The sequence below is a fragment of the Myotis nattereri genome (genome assembly GCF_964212035.1).
Source record: "Myotis nattereri genome assembly, chromosome: 2".
Classification (NCBI taxonomy): domain Eukaryota; kingdom Metazoa; phylum Chordata; class Mammalia; order Chiroptera; family Vespertilionidae; genus Myotis; species Myotis nattereri.
The window spans coordinates 123962669-123987442 of record NC_138076.1 but is presented as its reverse complement, the minus strand read 5'-3'; the positions used below and the strand labels follow the sequence as shown (position 1 = coordinate 123987442).

Below are 24774 nucleotides of genomic sequence, written 5' to 3'. Positions count from 1 at the left end.
AACACAAGGAGGCAGCCAAAATAAGGAGACAAAGAATCATGTTCCAATGAAAGAACAGAAGAAAATTCCAGAAAAATTACTAAACAAAATGGAGACAAGCAGTCTACCAGATGCAGAATTCGAAACACAGGTTATTAAGATGCTAAATGGTCTCAGAATTTTAATGCAGAGGAAATGTAAAATCAAAGGTAGAGCCTGACCCCCATGACTCAGTGGTTGAGCATTGACCTAGGAACTAGGAGGTCACAGTTCAATTACTGGTCAGGGCACATGACCCAGTTGTGGGCTCCATCCTCATTGGAGGACATTCAGGAGGCAGCCAATCAATGATTGTCTCTCATCCTTGATGTTTCTATCTTTCTCTCCCTCTTTCTTCCTCTTTGAAATCAATAAAAATATATTTTCAAAAACCATGAAGATAGAAAATATAAAAAAAGAACTATTTGGAAATGAACATACAATAACAAACAAAGAAATACATTAGAGCCCTAACTGGTGTTCGTCAGTTGATTGGATGGTGTCCTGTGCACCTATAGGTTGTAGGTTCAATTCCCAGTCGGGGCACATGCCCGGTTTGCAGGATTGATACCCGGTAGAGGGCATGCAGGAGGCAGCCAATCAATGCCTCGCTCTCACATGAATGCTTCTCTCTCCCTCTCCCTTCCTCTCTGTCTAAAAATAAATTTAAAAATCTTTGAAAAATAAAGAAATACATTAGAAGTAGTTAGCAGTAGATTGAATGAAGTAGTGGATCAAATCAGTGATTTCGCAGATAAGGGAGCAGACCACACGCCATCAACACAGCAAAAAGAAAAAAGAATCCCCAAAAAAGTTGAGGATAGTTTAAGGGGCTTCTGTGATATCAAGTGTACCAACCTTTGTATCATTCAGGTACTAGAAGAAAGAGAGCAAAGAATTGAAAATCTATTTGAAAAAACCAGAAAACTTCCCTGACCTAGGAAGGAAACAGACATACAAGTCCAGAAAATGCAGAGAGGTCCAAATAAGATGAACCCAAAGAAACCCACACTAAAACACATAATTAAAATGAAAAAGATTAAATATAGAGAATCTTTTTTTTAAAAGTATTGATTTGAGAGAGAGAGAGAGAAGGGAGAGAGGGAAAAACCGTTTTGTTGTTCCCCTTCTTCATGGATTCATTGGTTGGTTCTTGTAGGTGCCCTGACTAGAGATCAATCCACAACCTTGGCATAGCCGTCAACACTCTACCCAACTGGCTACCCAGTCAGGGCCAAAGAGAGAATCTCCATACTGTTTTCCACTTCCATGCACCAATCTACATTCCCACCAACAGTGGATGAAAATTCCTTTTTCTCCACGCCAATAATTGTTTGTTATTTATTGGTGATGGTCATTCTGACTGTGTGAGGTGATATTTCAATGTGGTTTTAATTTGCATTTCCCTGATGATTAGGATGAGCATTTTTTCATGTCTATTTTCCATCTGAATGGCCTCTTTGGAGAAGTGTTTAAAGCAATTTCCCCCCTGGTGTTGAGTTGTATTAATTCTTTATAAATTTTGTATATTAACCCTTTATCAGAATATGTTAACCCATTGGCAAACATGTTCTCCTCTTCAGTAGGTTGTCTTTTTTTTTTATTGCTTAAAGTACTACAAAGGGTATTACATATGTGTCCTTTTTTTCCCCCCACCCTTGACAATCCACTGGCCTCCCCTACCCCCCAGCGTCTTATGTCCATTGGTTATGCTTATATGCATGCATATAAGTCCTTCGGTTGATCTCTTACCCCCAACCCTCCCCGGCCTTCCTGCTACAGTTTGACAATCTGTTTGAGGCAGCTCTGCCTCTGTATCTATTATTGTTCAGAAGTTTGTAATGGTCTCTATTATCCATGAATGAGTGAGATCATGTGGTATTTTTCCTTCATTGACTGGCTTATTTCACTTAGCATAATGCTCTCCAGTTCCATCCATGCCATTGGAAATGGTAAGAGTTCCTTCTTTTTTACAGCAGCATAGTATTCCATCATGTAGATGTACCACAGCTTTCTAATCCATTCATCTACTGATGGGCACTTAGGCTGTTTCCAGATCTTAGCTATGGTGAATTATGCTGCTATGAACATATGGGATATATGAACATATATCCTTTCTGATTGTTGTTTCTGGTTTCTTGGGATATATTCCTAGAAGTGGGAATCACAGGGTCAAATGGGAGTTCCATTTGTAGTTTTTTGAGGAAACTCCATACTGTCTTCCATAGTGGCTGCACCAGTCTGCATTCCCACCAGCAGAGCACGAGTGTTCCTTTTTCTCCACATCCTCTCCAGCGCTTGTCGTTTGTTGATTTGTTGATGATAGCCATTCTGACAGGTGTAAGATGGTACCTCATTGTTGTTTTGATTTGCATCTCTCGGATGATTAGTGACTTTGAGCATGTTTTCATATGTCTCTTGGCTTTCTGAATGTCCTCTTTTGATAGGTGTCTGAATGTCCTCTTTTGATAGGTGTCTGTTTAGGTCCTTTGCCCATTTTTTGATTGGATTGTTTATCTTCCTTTTGTTAAGTTGTATGAGTTCCCTATAAATTTTGGAGATTAGGCCCTTATCAGATATGACATTGGCAAATATGTTTTCCCACGCAGTGGGTTTTCTTGTTGTTTCTTTGCTGGTTTCTTTTGCTGTGCAGAAGCTTTTTATTTTGATGTAGTCCCACTTTAGTTTCAAGTGCCCTAGGAGCTGTATCAGTGAAGAAATTGCTTCGGCATATGTCTGAGATTTTGTTGCCTTTGGATTCTTCTAGAATTTTTATGGTTTCCCGTCGTACATTTAAGTCCTTTATCCATTTTGAATTTATTTTTGTGTATGGTGTTAGTTGGTGGTCTAGTTTCATTTTCTTGCATTTATCTGTCCAATTTTCCCAACACTATTTATTGAAGGGACTATCTTGGCTCCATTGTATGTTCTTGCCTCCTTTGTCAAATATTAATTGAGCATATTGGTTCGTGCCGATTTCTGGGCTCTCTATTCTATTCCATTGATCTATATGTCTGTTCTTGTGCCAGTAACAGGCAGTTTTTAGAACAGTGGCTTTGTAATACAGCTTGATATCTGGTGCTGAGATCCCACCTACTTTGTTAGTAGGTTGTCTTTTAAAAAATATTTCCTTATTGATTTAAGAGTGGAAGCGAGAGGGAGAGAGAAATAAAACATCAGTGATGAGAGAGTCATTGTTAAGCTGCCTCCTGCATGTCTACATGCCTGCAACCCACACATGTGCCCTGAATGGGAATCGAACTGTGACTTCCTGCTTCATAGGTCGATGCTCAGCCACCGAGCCATGCCGGCTGGACTGACTGTTTACTTTGTTGATGGTTTTCTTTGCTGTACACAAACTTTTTAGATTGATGTAGTCCCATTTGTTTATTTTTTCTTGATTCCTTTGCCCAAAGAGATATATCAGAAAGGAAAATATTGCTAAGAGAAATGTCAGAGATTTTACTATGTTGTCTTCTAGAAGTTTATGGGTTTAATTCTTTAGTCCACTTACAGTTTATTCTTGTGTATGGTGTAAGAAGGTGGTCTAGTTTCATTTTTTTTTTTTGCATGTGTCTGTCCAGTTTTTTCAACACCATTTATTGAATGGACTGTCTTTACCCCATTGTATGTTCTTGCCTCCTTTGACCATATAGTCGAGGGTTTATTTCTGGACTCTCCATTTTGTTCTGTTGATTTGTATGTTTTTTTTTGTGTTTTTTTTTTGTGTTTTTTTTTTTTTTTTTGCCAGTACCATGTTGTTTTGATTTCTATGGCCTTGCAGTATAGTTTGATATCAGGTAGCATGATACCTCCAATTTTGTATTTCTTTCTCAAGATTGTTATTGGCTATTTGGGGTCTTTTGTGGTTCTATATAAATTTGTGGATTATTTGTTCTAGTTATGGGAAATAAACCATTTATATTTTGATTGGAATTGTATTAAATGTATAGATTGTTTTAGGTAGTATGGACATTTTAACTATGTTAATTTTTCCTATCCAGTATAATCTTCCATTTATTTGTATCTTCTTCAGTGTATTTCTTTAATGTCTTCCATAGTTTTCTGAGTATGGTTCTTCTATCTCCTTGGTTAAATTTATTCCTAGGTATTTTATTTTTGATGCAGTTGTAAATGAGATTGTTCTCTTTGGTTTACGTTCTGATAGTTTATTATTGGTGTATACAAATGCAACTGAAAAGAAAGAAAAACAGGAAAAAATGCAATAGAATTCTGAATATTTATTTTGTATCCTGATACCTTACTGAATTAATTTATAAATTTTAGTAGTTTTTTTGTTGTTGGAATCTTTAGGGTTCTCAACATAGAGTATCATGTCATCTGCAAATAATGATAGTTTTATTTCTTTCCAGTTTGGATGCCTTTTATTTCTTCTTCTTGTCTGATTGCAGTACTATGTTGCCTAAGAGTGGTAGAAGTGGACATCTCTGTCTTGTTTCTGATCTTTTAGTTTTTCCCTGTTGAGTTTGATGTTAGTTGCATGTTTTTGATATATGGCCTTTATTATGTTACAGTGTGTTCTCTCTCCTTCTACTTTGCTGAGAGTTTTTTTTAAAATAATAATTTTGATGTGTCTTGGCGTGGTTCTCTTTGGGATTATCTTGTAGAGGACTCTCTGTACTTCCTGGACTTGTGTGTCTTTTTCCTTCACAAATTAGGAAAGTTTTCCATCATTATTTCTTCAAATAGGTTTTTAATCCCTTGCTTTCTTTCTGCTTCTTGTGGTGCTCCCGATAATGCAGACATTGGTATACTTGATGTTGTCCCAGAGGACCCTTATAGCATTATCAATTTTTTAAAATTCTCTTTTAGCCCTGACTCCTTCACTGAGCATCGGCCCATGAACAGAAGGGTTACAGGGTCAATTCTGGTCAAAGGTTCAATCCCAGGCCTTGGTTGGGGAGTGTGTGGGATGAAACCAATCCATGTGTCTCTCTCACATCAATGTATCTCTCCCTCTGTCTCTAACACTCCCTTCCAACTCCCTCTAAAAATTACTGGATAAAATATCCAGTAATATGGATATTTTATAATATGGATATTTTATAATATTATAATATTTTATAATATTTTATAATAATGAAGATTAACAACAAGAATTCTCTCTCTCTCTCTCTCCCTCTCTCTCTCTCTCTCTCTCTCTCTTTTTCACTGCTCTGATTTGCTATTCTATGCTACCTTATCTCCCAAATTGCAAATTCAATCCTTTGCTTCATTTAGTCTATAGTTGGTTCCTTCTAGTGCATTCTGTATTTTTCACTGGTTCTTATTTATAGTTTCTGTGTCCTATTACTGTCTTTTCTTGTTTTCACTGAGTTCATCCGTTCTTCCCTGCATTTATTGAGCATCCTTTTAACCATTGTTTTGAACTCTGTATTTAGTAGATTGCTTGCCTTCATTGTTTTTAGTTCCTTTTCTGGGGATTTGTCTCTTATTATATTTGGGGCGTGTTTCCTTGTATTCTCACGTTGGGTACCTCTCTGTATTTGCTTTATTGTATTGGGTAGATCTGCTATGTCTCCCCATCTTGGTATTTATTTCATAGGTGTCCTGTGGGGCTTGGTAGTGCTGTCTCCCTGATCACTAGAGCAAGGTGTTCCGGGAGTGTGTTATGTGAGCCCTCCTGTTGCAGTTGAGTCTTTTAAAAAAAGATTTTTAAATTTCTTTTTGGAGAGAGAAGAAGGGAGAAAGAGAGAGAGAAACATCAGTATGAGAGCAACATTGATCAGCTACCTCCTGCCTGCTCCCTAAAGTGGTTGAGCCCACAATCTGGGCATGTGGCCTGACCAAGAATTGAACTGGCAATCTTTCAGTGCACAGGAAGACAACCAACCTACTGAAGCACACTAGCCAGGGCTGTAGTTGACCCTTATTGCTGTTGGTGCATCCATGGGTGGGGTTAACCTTCTGGCTGGCTGACTCTGAGGATTGGCCCTGACCTCACTGTATGAGCTGCTGGGCAGGGACTAACCCCATGAAGTAGAATTCACCCCAGCAGGGTCTGGTATCTGCCAAAATCTTCCTTTCGATGTGCCACTTGTGGGGCTAATTGGGTTGTGCTTTAATGTGGTCTGAAGCCTGCCACCAGGTTCTGAGGCCTCTTGGGAGGGACTCTGGTGCTGGTGAATGTCAGATGCTGCCTGTGACTGGCACTGGGCTACCTGGTAGGATCTACAAAAGATCCACATTTCCTGCCTCTGCAGGAAAAGGGTGCATATGGGAGGAACCAAAGTGCATGCCATGTCTGGCCTCCATCAGCACCAAACCCATGGGCGGGGTCAGCAAAAGTCCCTAGGCACTCCAAGATATGCCTTTTCCTGCTGGCTTCCTGTTAGGCCCAATCACTGAAATGGCGTCTGGCAATATGCAAATTGAAGTAGGCTCTCGGGTTGGGGCCAGTGGTATTCACCAGGTTGATACATATACAAACTTGAAGCCAGTACTGCTTCTGAGGCCACTCAGCAAGTGTGTCATGGTACAACAAAGCCAGCTGCCAGCTGCCACCTGCATTGGGCCTACAGACATTTGTGGTGAGGTGGGTTCTGAGGGAGTCATCAGGGTGAGGCCAGCAGAGTTTACAGGGCTAAAACAGATCAATATTTGGTCATGTGGATAGAGAGCTTTCCACAGCAATGGTGGCTCCAGTCAGCATGTGTGGGGGAAAATGACCCTCACCCTAAAGCCACAGAACTCAGTATCTGACATCCCGTTTGTCTGCCTACACATCCTAAAGATCCCTCCAAGAAAGTCTGCACTGCCAACTCAGGTTGGCTGGTGGGAGCTTGGCAGGGCAGGGATACAGGTATTTGGGAGGGAGTACTAATGCATTCCACCACATTGATGCCCTGTGGAGGGGAATGCTCAACCCATGAAATATGGCATCTGTGGACTGTGGTTGGAGAGGATTTCAACACAAGGACCTTGCTGGCTGTCCCTTTAGCTCTCCCTGAAGCCACACATCCCAGTCTCTCCCTATATGAATCCAGTCTGCACTGAGCTACCTTCCCTCTGCTGGAGCCCATGGTGAGTGGCTGGAAACGACATTTTCTGCACTGACTTTTTAAGAGGGTTCTTGGGTTTCTGGCAGACTCCCTTCTCTCCCTAGTAGATGGAATCTCTGATGACTTTCACAGCCAGGAATTAGGTGGGTTTCTCTTCCTTTTGTGGTGCTCCAGGCTGGGGAGCCTGTGTTGCATTGAGCCTGTTGATCCTGACAGTGGACTTTGTAGGTGAAATATCTCTCCAGATTCTCTACTGCTGCAGGTGTGGGGCCACCTCTTTTTGAGCCTCAGTCCATCCTACCAGTCTCCAAGTGGCTGCTTCTGTAAATCCTTGGTCATAAGACTTCTGTTCAGCTGGACTTCAATTGGTTACTTAGGTTGATTGTTCTGAAATGTAGTTGTACTTCTGGTTTGATCCTGGGAGGAGGTGAGTGTAACTTCCACCTACTCCACCACTGTATTGGATGCTGTTGGGGTTTTTTTTAATTTAAATACTAACATTGAATCACCTCTCTGTTTAGCCATTATGTGCTTTGTGCAAAAAATAATTCAACTTGTTAAAATAGCTGTTTTCCGTATCCTACAAATTCAGGAACTGTCTTGTCCCATCATGTCTGCTATTTAGTAAGTGCCTAGCTCATTATAGGTGCTTAAAAATATTTGTACAGTTAATATATACTATACTCTTGAAAGTGTATAAAGTTTAGCTGTTTGTGATCCTTGCTAATTAACACAAGCTAATATAGATTTAAACAATTACAGCATATCCGGGACAATTAAATTTTTTTTAAATTTGGCATTTTTGAGCTAAATCCGCAAAAGAGAATAAAGTGATAGGTTGTAGATATGATCCAGGGCAGAACTGAAATTATAATCTTAGTTTCCCTAGCACAGTGCCATAACTCTAGGAGGCTTATTATCTCTAGGGGGCTAAAGAGATTTACTCAGCTCCACAATTTATGTTGCCTTTTTAGTATGTAAAAAGCAGTGTCCTTTGGACATGAAAAATGAAATGTGGGTGTATGAAAGTCAAGCCAGGCAGGGTCAGAGGGAAACCATAGCCTCCTCATCCTCATTTTGCTCTTAATGGCAGGAGAGGGACCAGGTGAGGATCACAGCCATCTCTGCCCTTGGGCACATGATACATCGAGTCAACAAATTCAGGCCTGGATATGCCATCAAGAAACATCTGTACAGTTTTTTAGTCCCGCTGCTGCTTAGCTTAGAGGACGACAACACAGAGGTGGTCAAGGTATGGGTGATCTCTGTCCTGCCAAACTCAGCCTGATACAACCCCTTCCTGCTAGAGGACAGCCCCTTCCCTTTAGTCCTCTTTCATGAGCCTTGTCTGGGATCTGCATTCACTGTACACCAGTGGTTCTCAACCTTATGGCCATTTAAATACAGTTCCTCATGTTGTGACCCAACCATAAAATTATTTTCCTTGCTACTTCATAACTATAACTTCATAACTACTGTTATGAATCCTAATGTAAATATCTGATATGCAGGATGGTCTTAGGCGACCCCTGTGAAATGGTTGTTCAACAGCCAAAGGGATCGCGACCCACAGGTTGAGAACCACTGCTCTACACCTCTTTGGTATCATCTTCTGGGCTGAATCTGAGCACTTTTACCCTCTATTGGGTGCCATCAGTCTTAGACTAATATGGTACTCCTCCCTGAGTTATGTACATATTTTCACATGATCAAGGCCCCTGATCCCAGGTACTAATCCTAACCAAACCCCTTGTGGACTAGTTTCATGGTCTGGCCTAGCTATCCAGAATTATAGAAGGTAGACTATGGATTTCCTTGTCTCCATCCCATAGGCCTGTGGAGCAGCCCTGACTGAGTGGACTAATGTGATTGGCTGGTCGTCCTTCACACAGATGTTTCAGCATACCACCCTCAGTGATCACATGCAGGTGTTGGAAGAAACATGCCATCACTTGGTGAGTGAGAGTTTCTGAGGAAGCCAGTTGCATGCTATGGACTCACTGGCAGGCTTGCTGGGCAAAGAGGAGAGGGCTGACAGAAGATATATTCTTTATTTTCCTTGATTCTCATTCTTTCTCATCAGCAAACTCTGAGAACCCACATTTGGGATGCCAGTCCCTGGATCTCCATATTTGATCCTCTTAGCATCCCAAACTCTGCCTCAGAGGCTAGGGACATCATGCAAGGTTAATAGATGCCAATGGGATAGAAGCCTTCTGGTTAGAGGAAGAGATATAGACAGGAGTCCTCAGGGCTTGATATCAACAACCATGGTGGTAACGGTCTGTAGCTTCAGTGACTTCAGTGAAGTCAAGAACAGGCCATAGAGCAGGAATCCTTGTTGAAAAGTAAACATTTAAGGGCTACGCAAGTAGGTTAGGAACTAAATGATTAATTCTAATATTATGAATTTGAATGTTTTACATAGATAGAGCACTTTACCCTGTACACTTTAACATCCATTATCCCATTGGAGCCACTGGTAGGTTCGGCAGGTTTTATTTCAACACTTCAGATGAAAAAGCTGAGGCCAGTGTCAGGGCCAGTATTCAAACATGCGTCTCCTGGCTCTACATCAGTTGTTTTTTCCCTTATCATGTTGGTTCCTAGGGGCAAAATTCTCTTTATGAACTTCCTGCTGAGTCTGCACTGTTGCTGGGGTGGGGGTGTCTGAGTGTCTAGGTTCACATCGTTTAAGCGGACTGAAGACAGAAAATGCTGCTGCTTGTGGACAAGGTGAGAGGGCCAAGGCTGCAAGACGGTCTTCAGTAGAGTTCCCAGCAGCCCCCCCCTCCTTGTCAGCGTTACACCTCTTTGAATTCACAGGTGAATACATGCAAAAGACAATTAGTGGGGGAGTTACTGTTTCAGAGCTTCAGCTTCCTGAAGAGCTCCGAGTCCTTCCTACGGACAGCTGCACTCCATTTCATAGGTAAGGGGTCCCTCCTGTCAATTCCTCCCTTCTCTCCAGCAGGAAAGCCCTCCTTGACCTTTCACTAAAGGGCTAAGCCAGAACCATGGCATGAAGAAGTTGGTTACATCCTTTCCTAGCTCTGACCTGATTTGAGATATGCTGTCAGAATCCAAAATTTGTGTTAGAAAAGCCTGGGGAGGAGGAGTAAGCTATCCGCCTTTGTCCTGGCTCTGTGTGCATCTACCCACTTTGTCAGCATGCTGCTTTGTGAGGAAGAGAAATGTATGCATTTGGAAGGAAAAAGCTGTTGCTTCAACTGGAACCCCATGGATTTCCCAAAATATTTTTTGTTTTAAACTATAATAACAGTATGTGTTTATGTTAGAAAGCATAAAATATTCAGACTGTCTGAAAGAAGACAATGAGTAATACCAGAACTTACATCATTTGGATTTAACCACTACTAACACCATAGAATTATTTTTCTTAAAAATATGCTACACAGACACACACACACACACACACACACACACACACACACACACGCGCGCACACACATATAGCACTTTAAAAAATATATGTTTTTAACTGATTTTAGAGAGAGTAGAAGGGAGAGTGAGAATCATTGATTGGCTGCCTCCTGCATTCCCCCTACTGGGGATTGAGCCCACAAGCCAGGTAGGTGCCTTGACTGGGAATTGAACCATAATCTCTCGGGTCCTGGATCGATGCTCAATCACTGACCCACTGGAGCAGAGCTATAGAACTTCCATTTATTTGATTATTTTAACATTTTTATTGATTTTTTACAGAGAGGAAGGGAGAGGGATAGAGATTTAGAAACAAAACATCCATGAGAGAGAAACATTGATCAGCTGTCTCCTGCACACCCCCTACTGGGGATGTGCCCACAATCAAGGTTCATGCCCTTGACCAGAATGGAACCGAGTACTTTACGTCAGCAGATCAATGCTCTATCCACTGAGCCAAACCAGTTAGGGAAACTTTTAAAAAATAAACTTTGGTACACAGCTCTATCACAAATACAGGCATTACTTACTCATCAACATTATATTTAATGACTACATAATGTTAATTTTATTGTATAGATGGATTTATGAAACCAGTTCTTATTTTTGAATATTGAGACTGTGTTATCTTTTGTTTTTATAGACAGGGACATAGTGGTTAAATCTCTGTATGTCATCATGATTATTTTGTTAAGATACATTGCTTAAAAGTAGAGTTTCTGGACCCAAAGGGTATGCAGAATTTTAAGGATTTGGAACTGGCCTCTAAAAAGTTAGATTCATTTTCTTTTGTCACCAGTATGTATATGAGTATCCATTTTGCCAAACATTTGGCAACCCTAGGTAATATGTTTTTAAAATCATTACCAATTTGATAGGTGAAAATAAAGAAGCTTGTTGTTTTGGTTAATTTTTTTTTAATCAGCAGCTAGGTTATGTATTTTGTCCTGTTTATTGCCCATCCATATTTTACTTTTGCAAATTATTGACTTGCGCCCCTTGTCCATCTTTCTGTTGGAGTAGGAGCCCCATGAAGTTTAACATCCTTGGCGCAGGCTCCACTTATCAGCTGGGTCACAGCTGCTCTGAGGGCTGTTCTTTCACTAGGTCACTGACATGTTGCCAGCAAGGCATCTCTTACATACATTCCTTGCTAAAATCATTTTATAAATTTCCTTGTTCACTACCGAGCCTGGGGAAAAGGATGGCCCAAAGGCTCAGGAATTCTGGATGGACTTTACATCTGTTCTGTCTTTAGCATTAATAGCTGAGAAGATAAACCTGCATTCCATACATGAGGATGATGTGCAGCTGTTACAAAATGGTGAGTCTGGGCCTCGCACCTGGGTTCTGGGTTACATAAGGGGATGGGTCAAGATAGAAATTAGGAAGGGGCAATTCCTGATGTACATGTGACATTATTTTAAAAGTTTACTCTTACCAGTATAAATGTTATATCTAAAAGTTTAAGTGAAGAGAAGTAAGAGAAAGATAAGATTATTTGTCATCATACCAGTTAGATAAAAGCTCTGCTAACAACACGTTCTTGTCACTGCTCCTCTGTCCTGTGCTCTGGGCTGACCCTGCAGAGGTGTGTAAGGCAGACATGGTTCCTTTTCCCCCGAAGAACATGCAGTTTTGTGTTCTTTTTTACTGCCTTAAAATATTTTAAAATTAATTTATATTTATAGAGCCCTTGATATATTAATATTTAAGTTATTTCAATTTTTTTGCTATTCAAACAATGCTACCATGAACATTCTTATATATGCCTCCTTATATGCAAGTGTAATTCTTACTCCAGACTAGATACTAAAAACTTGACTTTTATCATGCATGTTGAACTTAACCAAGTTTAAAGTACAACATTTTAATCTTTCCTACTATGTTGACATGAATTTCAATCACCGCCTTTCCCAATTACAGACTTTTATTAACCAATATTTTAGTTCCTTTTGTAAAATCATAATTTAAATGCTATGATTATTATTGTTATTTTATACAAACCATAGATTTACAAAGTGTTATATGCTCACCATTTTTTTTTTTTTTTTTTGTATCTCTGACCATCCCTCAGGGGTCATTTTTCTCCATCCTTCTGGAAGTAACCTTTTAGAAGTTTCTTTAGTGCTGGTATCTTTTTCAAAAATCCTCACAGGAGGACATGTTTATTGCCTTCAGAGGGAGAGAAGGAGAGGGAGGGAGGGAGGGAGGGAGAGAGAGAGAAACATTCATCGGTTGCCTCCTGTACGTGCCCGATAGGGGATGGAACCTGCAACCTATTGGTGTAGGGAATGACACTCCAACCAACTGAGCCACCTGGCCAGGGCTAGTGCTGGTATCTTTTTTTTTTTTACACACTTTTTATTAATTTTTTTATTGATTAAGTTACTGCATATTAGTGCTGGTATCTTGATAATATACTGTCTTAGATTTTGTTTTGTTTGTTAGAATTTCTTCTTACCCTCATCCTTGCAAGATAGCTTTACTAGTTTTAAAATTCTACACCAACAATTAATTTCTCTCAGCATTTTGAAGACTTTCTGCTAGTATTTCCTGGCTTTCATTGTTGCTAACTAGAAGCCTGCTATTCTAGTGGTTTTTTTTTTTTTTTTTCCTTTGTAGATAATCTGTCCTTTTCCTGTGGCTGTTTTAAGATATTTTAAAGTGTTACTTAAAAGTATAGAGAATCTATCTAATAAAGAGGAAATATGCTAATTGTCCTTCATGCCAATTGCAAAGATGGCAGTGTCCACAGCCAATAAGGAGGGAATATGCTAATTATTGCCCTGCCCTCAAAGATGGCCGCACCCACAGCCATAAGATGGCGGTGCTCAGTCCCCTCAGCCACGCCAGAGCGGCAGGCGCGCATGAAGGGAAGGCTGAGCCTGCCCTCAGTGGGCACGGCTGCTCCACTTGCCTGCTTCTGGAGACCTCCAGTCCCCTCAGCCCCCCAGTCACCCAGGTCCAGCCCGAGACTCAAATATCCAGGGCTAGCTGAGGCTTATGCTGCTGACAGGGGCAGCAGCAGAGGTGTGATAGGGCGTTGCCTTCCCCTGATCACCGGGTCACCTCCCACACCTGAGGGCTCCTGGACTGTGAGAGGAGCCCCATCCAGTGCATGAATTTTCTTTCACTGGGCCTCTAGTAATATAGTAACAGGTACCCATACCCCAATTTCAAGAAGTAGCAATTCATGGTCACCTTTTCTTTTTTAAAAGATATGTGGTTTGTTGTTGTTGTTTATTTCAGAAAGCAGAAGGGAGAGGGAGAGGGAGATAGAAACATCAATGATGAGAATTATCAATCGGCTGCCTCCTGCACGCCCCCTACTGGGGATTGAGCTCACAACCAGTCATGTGGCCTGACCAGGAATCGAACAGTAACCCCCTGGTTCATGAGTCTATGCTGAACTACTGAACCATGTTGGCCAGGTCTCCATTATTTTTAATCTTACCAAAGTCCTAAAAAAGAGGTAGGAATGGAAGTTGGTAGTGTGGAGAAAGAGGAGCTGCTATTCCCAATGTCCATCAGAAGAGAAAGTTTTACCTCACCTTTCAAAACACTTTGTTCCCTTCAGTCCCTGAAGAGCCACACCTATGTTTTATATAGGATGTACTTCTGCTGACTCCCTGCCATTGTTCTCTAGTAATTACATTTATTAATTATTGAAAACCTACTGTATACTATGTCCTGTTCTAAGCATGAGATACTGCAGTGAACAAAACTGATAACCTATCCTTCATGCAGTTTACATTCTAGTCGGGAAGGGAGGAATACCCCCTCAACAAATACGTAGATGTTAGATAAGCACTGTGGAGGTCACTATCTCCATAAGGCAAGGGGTAAGAAGGGCCGGAGTGGGGTCCGGGGTACCCCTCCGCTATGGGACATTTAAGAAGACAGCCGGAGGAAATGAGGGAGTGAACCCTATGACTCTTTGAGGGATAAGCACTTGGCATGTTCAAGGAAGAACAAGAAGAGCAATGTGATGGCATGGAGTGAGCAAAAGGACGGGCAGGAGGAGATGAGATCAGAGAACAGCAGTGGGGCCACGTTGATGCGGCCTTTAGCCACGGTAAAGATTTAGGGTTTTACTTGAGTGTAGGGTGCAGCATGGAACACAGTTCTTAACTCTGCTAATGGACACTGGGAAGAGTTTAGGTTGCTTGTGATCAATGGTGGGTGGTATAATTCATTCCAGGACCAAATGGAAAGGATTTTTAAATTACGTATTTTTCACTATTTTTCGTACCACAGTTTCCTTCCTTGATGTAGAGACAAGATGAAGAGAATGTTTGCTTTTCTAGCTCCTGTTCCTATGTCTCAGCCCTTTTGTAGTTGAGACTGTTATGTGTTTGTCTGAAAGTCCTGGCATGAATGCCACAGGCTTGCTGTTCTGGTGTTGCAGATGCCTATCCTCAGGGGCTTTGCCCTCTAGTTTGAGCCCAGTTAGAGTTTCCTGGTGCCTGCTGTGAGGTAATATTTGAGGGATGCTGTTTGTGAGGTAATGGTGGAATCCTGTCTCAGAGGAAATGCCTAGCAAACAACTGGAGATAGACAAGTCCTTGTTGTCTTCACAGCTCTTTGTCCAGAGAGTGAAATGGTAAATGACTTCTAAGGGTACTTTCTTCCACAAAGTTTGCATTACTCAGACCACTGTCACATACTAGATCTCTTGATAATGAGCCATGTGAACTTGGGGTGCCTCAGTTTCTCCATTGGCATCATGAGGATAATAATGCTGATCTTGAACATTGTTTTGAAGATTGAACACAAAACATGGGAAGCACTGAGCTTTGCTGGGCACATAGATGTCCCACAAAACATCTGTGTTGAACTGACTCAGGCTTCTGGACCAGAGGAGGGGTGGTAGTGGGAGGGCAGGTAGGGAGTATCTTTGTAGCTAAGGGAGTATATTTGTTGCTTCCCAGAGAGAAGCCATTCTACTGCTAGCACATTAACCATCAGCTGGTAGCATCTGCCCTCTGAGGGCTTGACCCTGGCTTCAGTTTTGACTCTGACATTTTATATGCTGGCTGCCTTCTTTCAGGTTTTACAGTTGAGGTCTCTACTGTGTAGTAGATACCTATTCCAGCTACAATAGTACAATTTCAGGAAAAGTATATCCAGAATGGAAATCTTGGACTCCTAAGTCTATCAGAGAATTCACCTTGCCTTCCCCTTCCCACCCAGCCTCCTAGAAAGATGCCCAAATACCTAGATAGGAGGAATTTTTTCCCAAGGAAAATACTTCTAATTACACTTCCACCCATGTCTAGTGCTGAGCAAACCTGCGGTTGAGAAGTGGTTCTTTAAAGGATTGTATATTTCTCTATATAGTGCAAGCCCAACTCTCTTTTTTTCTATTCTAAATGAGATCAACGTGAAGCTGTAGACTTTGATGGCCTGGTTGGCTTTTACATTTGTTGAGCCCACATTCTTCCTGTCCCTTTTCTCCTTTGCAATACTAGTAAGTAATTTCCTGTCTCCATCCCTCCGTTCCCACTCAACTCTGAGCTATGCACCCCTATTCCTTAACTGGACCACTTTGTCAGCTCCTGACATCCGGTTCCTCTCTCTACACTACTCTCCATGCAGCAGCCAGGATCTCCTTGAAACATGTACACTGGTTCATGGCACGCCTTTGCTTAAACCCCTTCAGTGGCTCTCCGCTGCTCTTTGGGTCAAAGTTTGGTCCCTTACCCTGGGTCACAGGATCTGAAAAATCTGGCTTCTGACTTGTCTCCACCCTTAGCCTACATCATGTCCCCCTCACTAGAAGGGGCAGCCACTCTGGCTATTTTCTGCAGGATGACGCAATCCCTGCCTCCACTGAGACACTTTCTGCCCTTGATCTTCATGGGGCTGCCATGGAGGCTGGCTCCCATTCTTTGCATCCCAGCTCAAATGTCACCTTCTCAGAGAGGCATTCCCTGACTGGCCTATCTAAAGGGGTCCTTCCCAATTAGCTGTTCTCATCGTCCTGTTACATTTCCTTGTTTGCACTTAATTTATGTTTTCTTTATTCCTCCACTAGAATATTAAGTTCTATTTAAACAAATATCTATTTTTATTGACTTCAAAGAGGAAGGGGAAGGGAGAGGGAGAGAAAGATAGAAACATCAATGATGAGAATCATTGATTGGCTGCCTCCTGCACACCCCACACTGGGGATTGAGTCTGAAACCCGGGCAGGGTGCCCTGACCAGGAATTGAACCATGACCTCCAGATTCATAAATTGATGCTTAACTACCGAGCTGCACCGGCTGGGCTAGAATGTTCTTTACTGTGGGGAATCTGTCTTTCTTATTCACTACTATATCTCTAGGAAGTTGCATATGCCACTTTCCCTTACACCCACTTGGTCAGAACTTAGTTATATGACCACACCTAGTTGCAAAGGAGGATGGGACACATTCTTTTTCTTATAGCACAGTGCATGATGATAGTACTGTAAACCTCAAGTAAGAGCTGTTGATCATTGTTTATAACAGTGAAAAAGTGAAAGCAGCCTTATTGTTCACTAATAAGGTGTTCATCAAAGAAATTATGATAGAATCATGTGATTGGATATTAAGTTATACGGGGAAATATTTTATGGGGAGAAAAATGTTAATCCTATTTTTGTAAAACAAAGTTTCTATGTTAGATATTTAAGAAATACTGCAAGGACAGGTATGAAAATATCGTATTTTTTTTGGCGGGGTTGAGTGCTTTTTCTTCCTTTCCTTTTTAAAAAACAATTTGTATTTAAACATTTTCTGTAATCAAACAATATCCCTTTTACAATGACACAAAATTATTCTAAATGAAGTTATAATGTGACAAGTGGGGTGGAAAACAATGGAGTTTGGGTAAACAGTTTTTGGAGATTGAGAATCTGAGTTGACTTCCTTTCTGGTTTCAGCTCTTGAAAGTATGAGGAATGATCCTGTGGAATCTATCCAGATTCTGGTGACTACTCTTCTTCAAAATATTGAGGAATATGTTAATCCCGAGGACAGCTCCACTTCCATTATAAGTACTCGCTTCTTCGGATTATGTGCCAGGAAAGCCCAAAAAAGAAAGAGGCACCTATTTAAGACTGTCAGACGGGAAGGAGATAATGATACTGATCGGCCCAGGAATTGGCTCCTAGGCCCTCTAAATTTACTGTGCAGCTGGTGCAAGGGAGGGTAAAAAATAATCCCCTTCTAGTAGGCAACTTAGAAAAGTCAACACAGTCACAAGCACCAGAGTCTGAAAGTCCCCCTGAGGAAACTGAATTGATCCCGAAACAAGTTGCTCCTGAGCCACTGTGAACATTTAGAGCCGGTGGCTGAAGCCTTTTCCAGTTGTTTATTCAGAGTCAGTGCTGGACTCTGCCGTGGTCTCTCCCACCTTTTCTCCAACTGCATGGGCGACTTTGGTTTAACCCCAAATAGGTAGTTTTGATCTTAGAAGAGATAGTATAGTCCTTGTTCTTTATCTCCCCTAGGGTACTGTGAGCTATCAGTATATACATTTGTAAATAAACGTTATTTTTTCATCCTAAACAAAATGGCTTCCATCCTAGTTTGGTTAGGGGGTAAACCTGAGTGGCAGCAACAGCTCTGGAATCAGTTCCTTCTACCTTCAGGTAAAGTTTCAAATGGCAAAAGGGAGGAGCAGGTTGGTAGAATCACAGGGCACCTAGTTCTCAATCTTTCCCTCACCTCTGTACAGATTGCATGAAATTCACATGCTTGACACATTTCCACGGGTGTATTCAGATTTCAGGTTAAAGCATAAAAGGCGGGCTGTGGTTTACATACAGTGGAGCAGCAATGACTCTAACTCTCTCGCTCAAAAAGCACATCCAATAGCCATGAAAGCACATATTGTTTAGATAATTTTCAGTCCATTCTAATTTATTTATTTTTATTTTTAAAAAAATATATTTTATTGATTTTTTACAGAGAAGAAGGGAGAGGGATAGAGAGCCAGGAACATCGATGAGAGAGATCGATCAGCTGCCTCCTGCATGCCCCCCAGTGGGGATGTGCCCGCAACCCAGGTACATGCCCTTGACCGGAATCGAACCTGGGACCCCTGAGTCCACAGGCCGACGCTCTATCCACTGAGCCAAACTGGTTCGGCTCTTATTTATTTTTTTGAAATTATTCTAGAACTTAGATTTGAATCCTTGCTCCCTTTACCACAGACCAATTGTTACTGACTAGTTTGCTACACTTTTTCAGTACTCCTTGTGCCTGATTTTTCATCTACAAAATGGTATTATAATACCTCCTGGGTGTTGTCCTCCAGTATCCATCCTTCCCTTCTTCCCTGTTTTGTTATAAACTGTTATAAACTGTGCAGAACAAAGAATATGTATCCCATCCTCCCTTGCAGCTAGGTGTGGTCATATAACTAAGTTCTGACAAAGTGGGTGTAAGGGAAGTGGAATATGCAACTTCCAAGAAGTGTTCTTAAAGGCAGGGGCACATCCATTGTTGTACCACCAGTCTTCCTGGTGACTAGAATGTAAACATAGTTGGAACTAGGCATCTGCCTTGGACCATCAGGAGGAAGTGATATATTGGAAGTGATAGCAGAGCCAAAAGATAGACAGAACCTAGATCAGTTATGAGAAGAGATCTGTTTTCCAGTTTTGATAGCTTACCCTGAAGACTGTTTTTCTGGGGGATGTGGTAGAGATAAAATTTTATCTATTTTAACCAATCTTGAGTTTTCTGTCGCCATCAAATCCAATCCTGATGGATTTACTTAATCTTTCAACATTGCTATAAGGATTAAAAGAGATCATTAATATAAAGAGCTTAGCAGTTTGTCTGGCATGAAGGGAGAAGGCAATACTTTTTTTTCCAAAGTCATGAAACAGTTAGGCTATTGGAACTTAGTTCTGAGAACTTTGAAAGGGGTGAAAAAACCAGAGAACTAGTTCCCACTTTGGTCAAATTGACTAATGTTACTTCTTTGAAGTTAGCAGTGATCAGAATGATTTTGATTGTTTCTAAATTTTATGAACTTTTAGATAAATCTTTTTGAAACTTGGTTTCCTCATATAAAAATGAGAATATTTAAACTTTCTTCATGGGCTTTACAGAATTAAACAAAATAGTGTGATAGACTAGATATATCTAAGTGCTAAATAAATGGCTATAGCTATTACCCAGGTGTGATGGTTAATTTTATTTGTCAACTTGGCTGGGCCATGGTGCCAAGTTATTTGATCAAACATTATTCTAAATGTTTCTCTGAGGGTGTTGTTGGATCAGATTAACATTTAAATCAGTCAACTTTCAGTAGAGCAGATTATGTGTACTAATAAAGCCTAGGAGGCTTTGTGCGCAATATTGTTGCCACACGATGGCTGCCATACAATGGCTGACACACATGGCTTTATGTATAGCAAAGGTGGGGTCTGGCAGCTGCTCTGCACAATGAACTCTGGGGGTCCCATGGCTCCGCGCAGCATAGAAGAGGCCCATCCCAACGTCTCTCCTGCCATGCATGGAGGAGGTGGGTCACGGCAGGGGAGGGCAGTTGTGGGTGATAGGGCTGGCAGGGGAGGGAGGTTGGGCCAATCAGGCTGGCAGGGGAGGGCACTTGGGGGTGATCGGGAAGCAGGGGAAGGCAGTTAGAGCCCATGGGGCCGGCAGGGGAGGGCAGTTGGGGGCTCTCAGGCTGGCAGGCAGACGTGGTTAGGTACAATCAGGCAGGCAGGTAGGCGAGTGGTTAGGAGCCAGCAGTCCCAGATTGTGAGAGGGATATCTGACTGCTGGACATCCCCAGGAGCAGGAAGCGCACGGGCACCGGAAACAATCAGTGCTTCCAGGGGGGTTTGAGGGGCTGGGGCCTAAGGGAGAAATGATTTTAGAGGAAGCACAGAAGCTTGTGAGTGCAGGAGGCTTGGCTCCCAGGTCCAAAATCAGGAAAACAGCTCAGAAAGGAAACCTGAAGAAAGCCCCGGAAGTACCCAAAGGAAAGAAAGGTCTGGGCATCTCCACGGAAAAGCGAAAGGGCACGGGACACAGCAAGACCAGGCGGCTCTGGAAGCGAAAAGGAGCTTCAGGAAAGCGGCGAGCACAGGGGAGGGCGGGAGACTGCTGTGAGGCGGGCCCGGCGTGGGGGTGGTGTACTGGGCTGCATATCTGGTGCTTTGGCCAGACAGGTCATGCTGTGCTGTCTGTTCCTGGAACACATAGATAGGAAGGTACTGACATCAGGTCAGGCCTTGAGATATGGTCTCAGGGTCCCTCCTCAATATGCTGTGCTCTCTGTTCCAGGAAAACATAGATAGGAAGGTGATAATGCTATACGGTGTTGGGAACAAATTTCGTAAACAAGGCTTTGTAACTTTGTGGTTTTTGCAAATAAAAAGGCTGTACCTCTTGCAGTCATTACTGCAGTTCAGCCTCTGCTTCGGCAGAGTGCTGGGACTGTGGCCAGCTGGCCAGCTTAATAAAGGCTCTTAAATTTAAATTCTGAGTCGGTGGTCTATCTCGCTGAGCCAACCCATAACATTTGGAGGCCCCAGTGAGATACCCGGCAGGGAGGAGAGGGACCCCCTATTCAAGGCAGGAGGCTCTCCCCCACTTGTCGCCGGGCACTCAGCGAGATACCCCACACCTGTGAAGAACGACTACCAAGGAGGCCTCCATTCCACCCAAAACTTTCAATTCGGAAACTGAGCCACCTGGACTCTCGAGAGAGGTAAGGACCGGTCGTTAAACAGGAATTGGGACGTTCCACGGAAGGACTTATATGGAGGGCTGGACGCAGCCGTACTCCTGGTCCTGACCTGCGGCCACGACGGTGGCCGGGGTCCTCGTTTGTGCGGCTGTAGGCTGCAATGGGTTTGTCTGTCTGGTATTTATTTGTCTTGGTGTTTATTGACAAAAAGTTGTCTGCTTCTGTGTACACCCTGCTGCAATGTTTTTTGAAAAATTTTCAGGACTTCAAGGAGCGAGCTGCAGGTTCCGGGCAACCTTAGGTTGCATTTGGCTGGTTTGTTTTGTCTCTGTTCTTTGTTGTCTTTGTCTTTGTCAAAAGGGATAGGGTCAGTCATCTTCGTCGACCCCCTATCAGTCAGGCCCACTCCGAGTGAGTGGAAGGGGAGCTTGATCACCTCCCGGGAAGCCATAGAGCTCCCTTAGGCAATTAGTCAGGAATTCGTTGGATTATTTAAACTCTGAGTAAACATTTGGTAGAAGTCAAAAACTTGGACTGTCTGGTATATGAATGTAAGTGTGAGAGTCTGTGTGAAGCGAAAGCTACTTTGATTTATTCTGCTTTCTGTGAACGGGAGTGGCCCACTTTCCAGGAGGGGTGGCCGGATGCAGGGTCTTTTGATCTGACCACTGCCTACCGGGTCCATTATGTCATATACGGACGCCCAGGGCATCCTAATCAAATTCCTTATATTCAGGTTTGGGTTGACATATTGTCCAAGAAACCCCGGTGGATGAGGGCTTGCCTCCCGAGCGGAAAATTGGGACAGAGACAGACAGTCCTCTTGGCTTCGGCCCAGAAGGACAAGACTCCCCCTGTTCTCCAGGGTCCAAGTGAGGAGGCACTCCCCAGGGTCAGGCCTCCCCCATTTGCTCCCCCACCCCCCAGCCCTACGGTGGCTAAAGACCCTGGCCCGGAACCTTTGCCTCCTCCACAGCCGGTTTCCTTTCCTCCAAAAACACCAGTCCAGGACCCAGTTTCGTTCTCCCCTCCTCACATTAGGCAAGGGACAGCATATGGAGAGAGAGAGGGAGAGGGGTAGAACCGGCAGGACCCAGCGGCATCCGCCAGTCCTGCAGTTCCTATGCTGCCACTACGGCAGGCAGGCCCGTTAGATTTGGGTCCAGACGGGCAACCTTTCATGGTCTATGTCCCCTTTTCTACCAGTGACCTGTACTATTGGAAGAACCAGAATCCTTCTTTCTCCCAGAACCCACAGGGGTTAATCTCTCTTTTAGAGTCTGTGTTTTTTTTTACCCATCAACCTACCTGGGATAATTGCCAATAGTTGATGCAAACTCTTTTCACTTCAGAGGAGAGAGAGAGACAAGGCAGAAGGGAGGAGATTTGTACTGGGTCCGGATGGGCAGCCTAGCTCTGACCAAGATAGATTAGAGGCTGTGTTTCCCTCCAGGCAACCTAACTGGAATCCCAATAGTGAGAGGGGAAAGGAGGCTCTCGATCGGTATCGCCAGACTCTATTGGGGGGTATCCGAGCTGCTGCTCGGAGACTCACAAACCTCTCTAAGGTGACAGAGACAGTCCAGGGGCCTAATGAGAGCCCGGCAGCTTTCCTTGAGAAGCTGTTCGAGGCCTATCGGATGTATACCCCCATTGACCCTAATGCCCCGGAAAATTGGAGGGCTGTCATTGTAGCATTTGTTTCCCAGTCGGCCCCAGATATTCGGAAAAAATTGCAGAAGTTAGAAGGCTTTGAGGGGAAATCAATCTCTGAATTGGTTGAGGTGGCCCAGAAGGTTGCTAACAATCGGGAGGACCCGACTGCAGGTTTAAACGCCCGGATGGCAAAGATCCTCCTGGCCATAAATGAGGAAAAAGGGGCCTGAGAGATAAGGAGGACAAAGGAAAGCCTCGCGGGAGAAAACGAGTCCAACCCCGGCTTGGGAAAAAATCAGTGTGCATTTTGCAAAAAGGAAGGACATTGGAAAAGGGAGTGCCCTAAACGTGCGGGGAAACCGACTCCCGTGTTGGTGGAGGAGGTGGATTAGGGTTGTCAGGGCTCAGCTGGCCCCTGAGAGCCCAGGATAACTCTGACAGTGGGGGGCCAGGAGGTGGACTTCCTCGTGGACACGGGAGCCACTTTCTCTGTCCTGAAATAGGCAGTGGGTCCAGTCTCTACGACCAAAATCCCCATCAAAGGGGCAACTGGAAAAGTAAAATCTTACCCATAAACTGAAGGTCGGATCAGTAACCTAGGAAACGGTTCAGTGACTCACACATTCCTAGTAATGCCAGAGTGCCCTTACCCTCTGCTAGGCTGGGACTTGCTGAGGAAATTACGGGCCACAATCTCCTTTGGGGGGCCAGGACCTGAGGTCAAATTACAAAACCCAGGGACTGCAGGAATATATCTCCTCACACTACCCTTACAGGAGGAATATTTACTACATGAGGAGGAACCGGGGGAAGTCTCCGCAGATGCCTATCTTCAACAACTAAGACAGGCTATCCCAGGAGTTTGGGCAGAGGACAATCTGCCAGGGTTAGCTAAACACCGGCCCCCAATTGTAGTCCAGCTGACCAGCAGTGCCACCCCAGTCAGAGTCCAGCAATATTCAATGAGCCAGAAAGCGAGAATGGGAATCGCCAAGCACAATACGAGACTGAAAGAGGCTGGAATCTTGATTCCTTGCCAATCTGCTTGGAACACTCCCCTGTTGCCAGTACAGAAACCAAGGACTGAGGATTTCAGGCCAGTACAGGACTTAAGGGAAGTAAACAAGAGGGTTGAGATTATCCATCCCACGGTTCCGAACCCTTACATTCTTCTCAGCCTCCTCAAGCCAGAACACCGGTTCTATACTATTTTAGATCTAAAGGAGTATAGTCAAAGAGGTCAAAAGTAGTAGAGGAGGAGAAGGATTTGAGTCTCTGGGGCTTAGAGTAAAGAAGGAAAAATCTAGGAGGGAGAGAGCAGCTGAGGAAATAGTTAATGCAGAAAAGAGGGGGGCGAGTAAGCAGGGAAGCAGACCAGAAGTTTTGTTGATTTTTACTTATCTGCTGGACTCAAGGCCGCAAGCTGCTAAGCACAGTAAGTTTTTCTCTGCCCTGTTTTGTTCTCTTTAACCCTTCCAAGACTAAATTAGACTGATACAGTATACTTGAAATTGCATAAGGAAGGAAGCACCTGCTCTTAGTAATCTAAGAAATACTGGCTGTTTACTTTATAGTAATCATTAAAGGATTGAGGTTTCTAGGAATAAGGAATTACTGAGTAGAAGATCTGAGGCATGGTTATGCATTTTTAAAGGACATGGAAAGAAGGTTTAAAGGCTAATTTAAAAGTATGAAATTTATAAAGGTTATGTATGTGATAAGAAGGAGAAGAGAAATGTTGAAAGGAAATTAATCAAATAGTACAGGCCAGTAAGCCAGAGAGAGGAAATAATTTACATTCTGCCTCCCTAAACAGAGGGTAAATAGTTATGCCAAAGTACTTAGGGGGGACTGATAAAAGAAATCTAAGTTATTGTTTTAATTCTGGAGAGTCCATAAAAAGGACTGGCAAGGAAAATCAGAAGATCTTAAGGCAGGTCAGTGGTTTTTTCT

The 24774-nt window shown here is 42.9% G+C and overlaps 1 protein-coding gene across 1 annotated transcript in view; it reads left to right on the top strand.

Moving 5' to 3' along the window:
• The window catches only part of LOC308513852 (maestro heat-like repeat-containing protein family member 7), a gene marked incomplete at both ends in the record, with an annotated part of 46113 nt that extends 22205 nt beyond the window's left edge, over nucleotides 1-23908 (top strand). The window contains 8 exons of the mRNA XM_081083952.1: nucleotides 8134-8292; nucleotides 8873-8995; nucleotides 9867-9972; nucleotides 11743-11808; nucleotides 17396-17509; nucleotides 21926-22037; nucleotides 22619-22906; nucleotides 23737-23908. Of these exons, the coding sequence (XP_080940078.1) occupies nucleotides 8134-8292; nucleotides 8873-8995; nucleotides 9867-9972; nucleotides 11743-11808; nucleotides 17396-17509; nucleotides 21926-22037; nucleotides 22619-22906; nucleotides 23737-23908 (1140 nt within the window). The remainder of the gene's footprint in view (nucleotides 1-8133; nucleotides 8293-8872; nucleotides 8996-9866; nucleotides 9973-11742; nucleotides 11809-17395; nucleotides 17510-21925; nucleotides 22038-22618; nucleotides 22907-23736) is intronic.
• Between the last annotated feature and the right edge of the window lie 866 nt (nucleotides 23909-24774).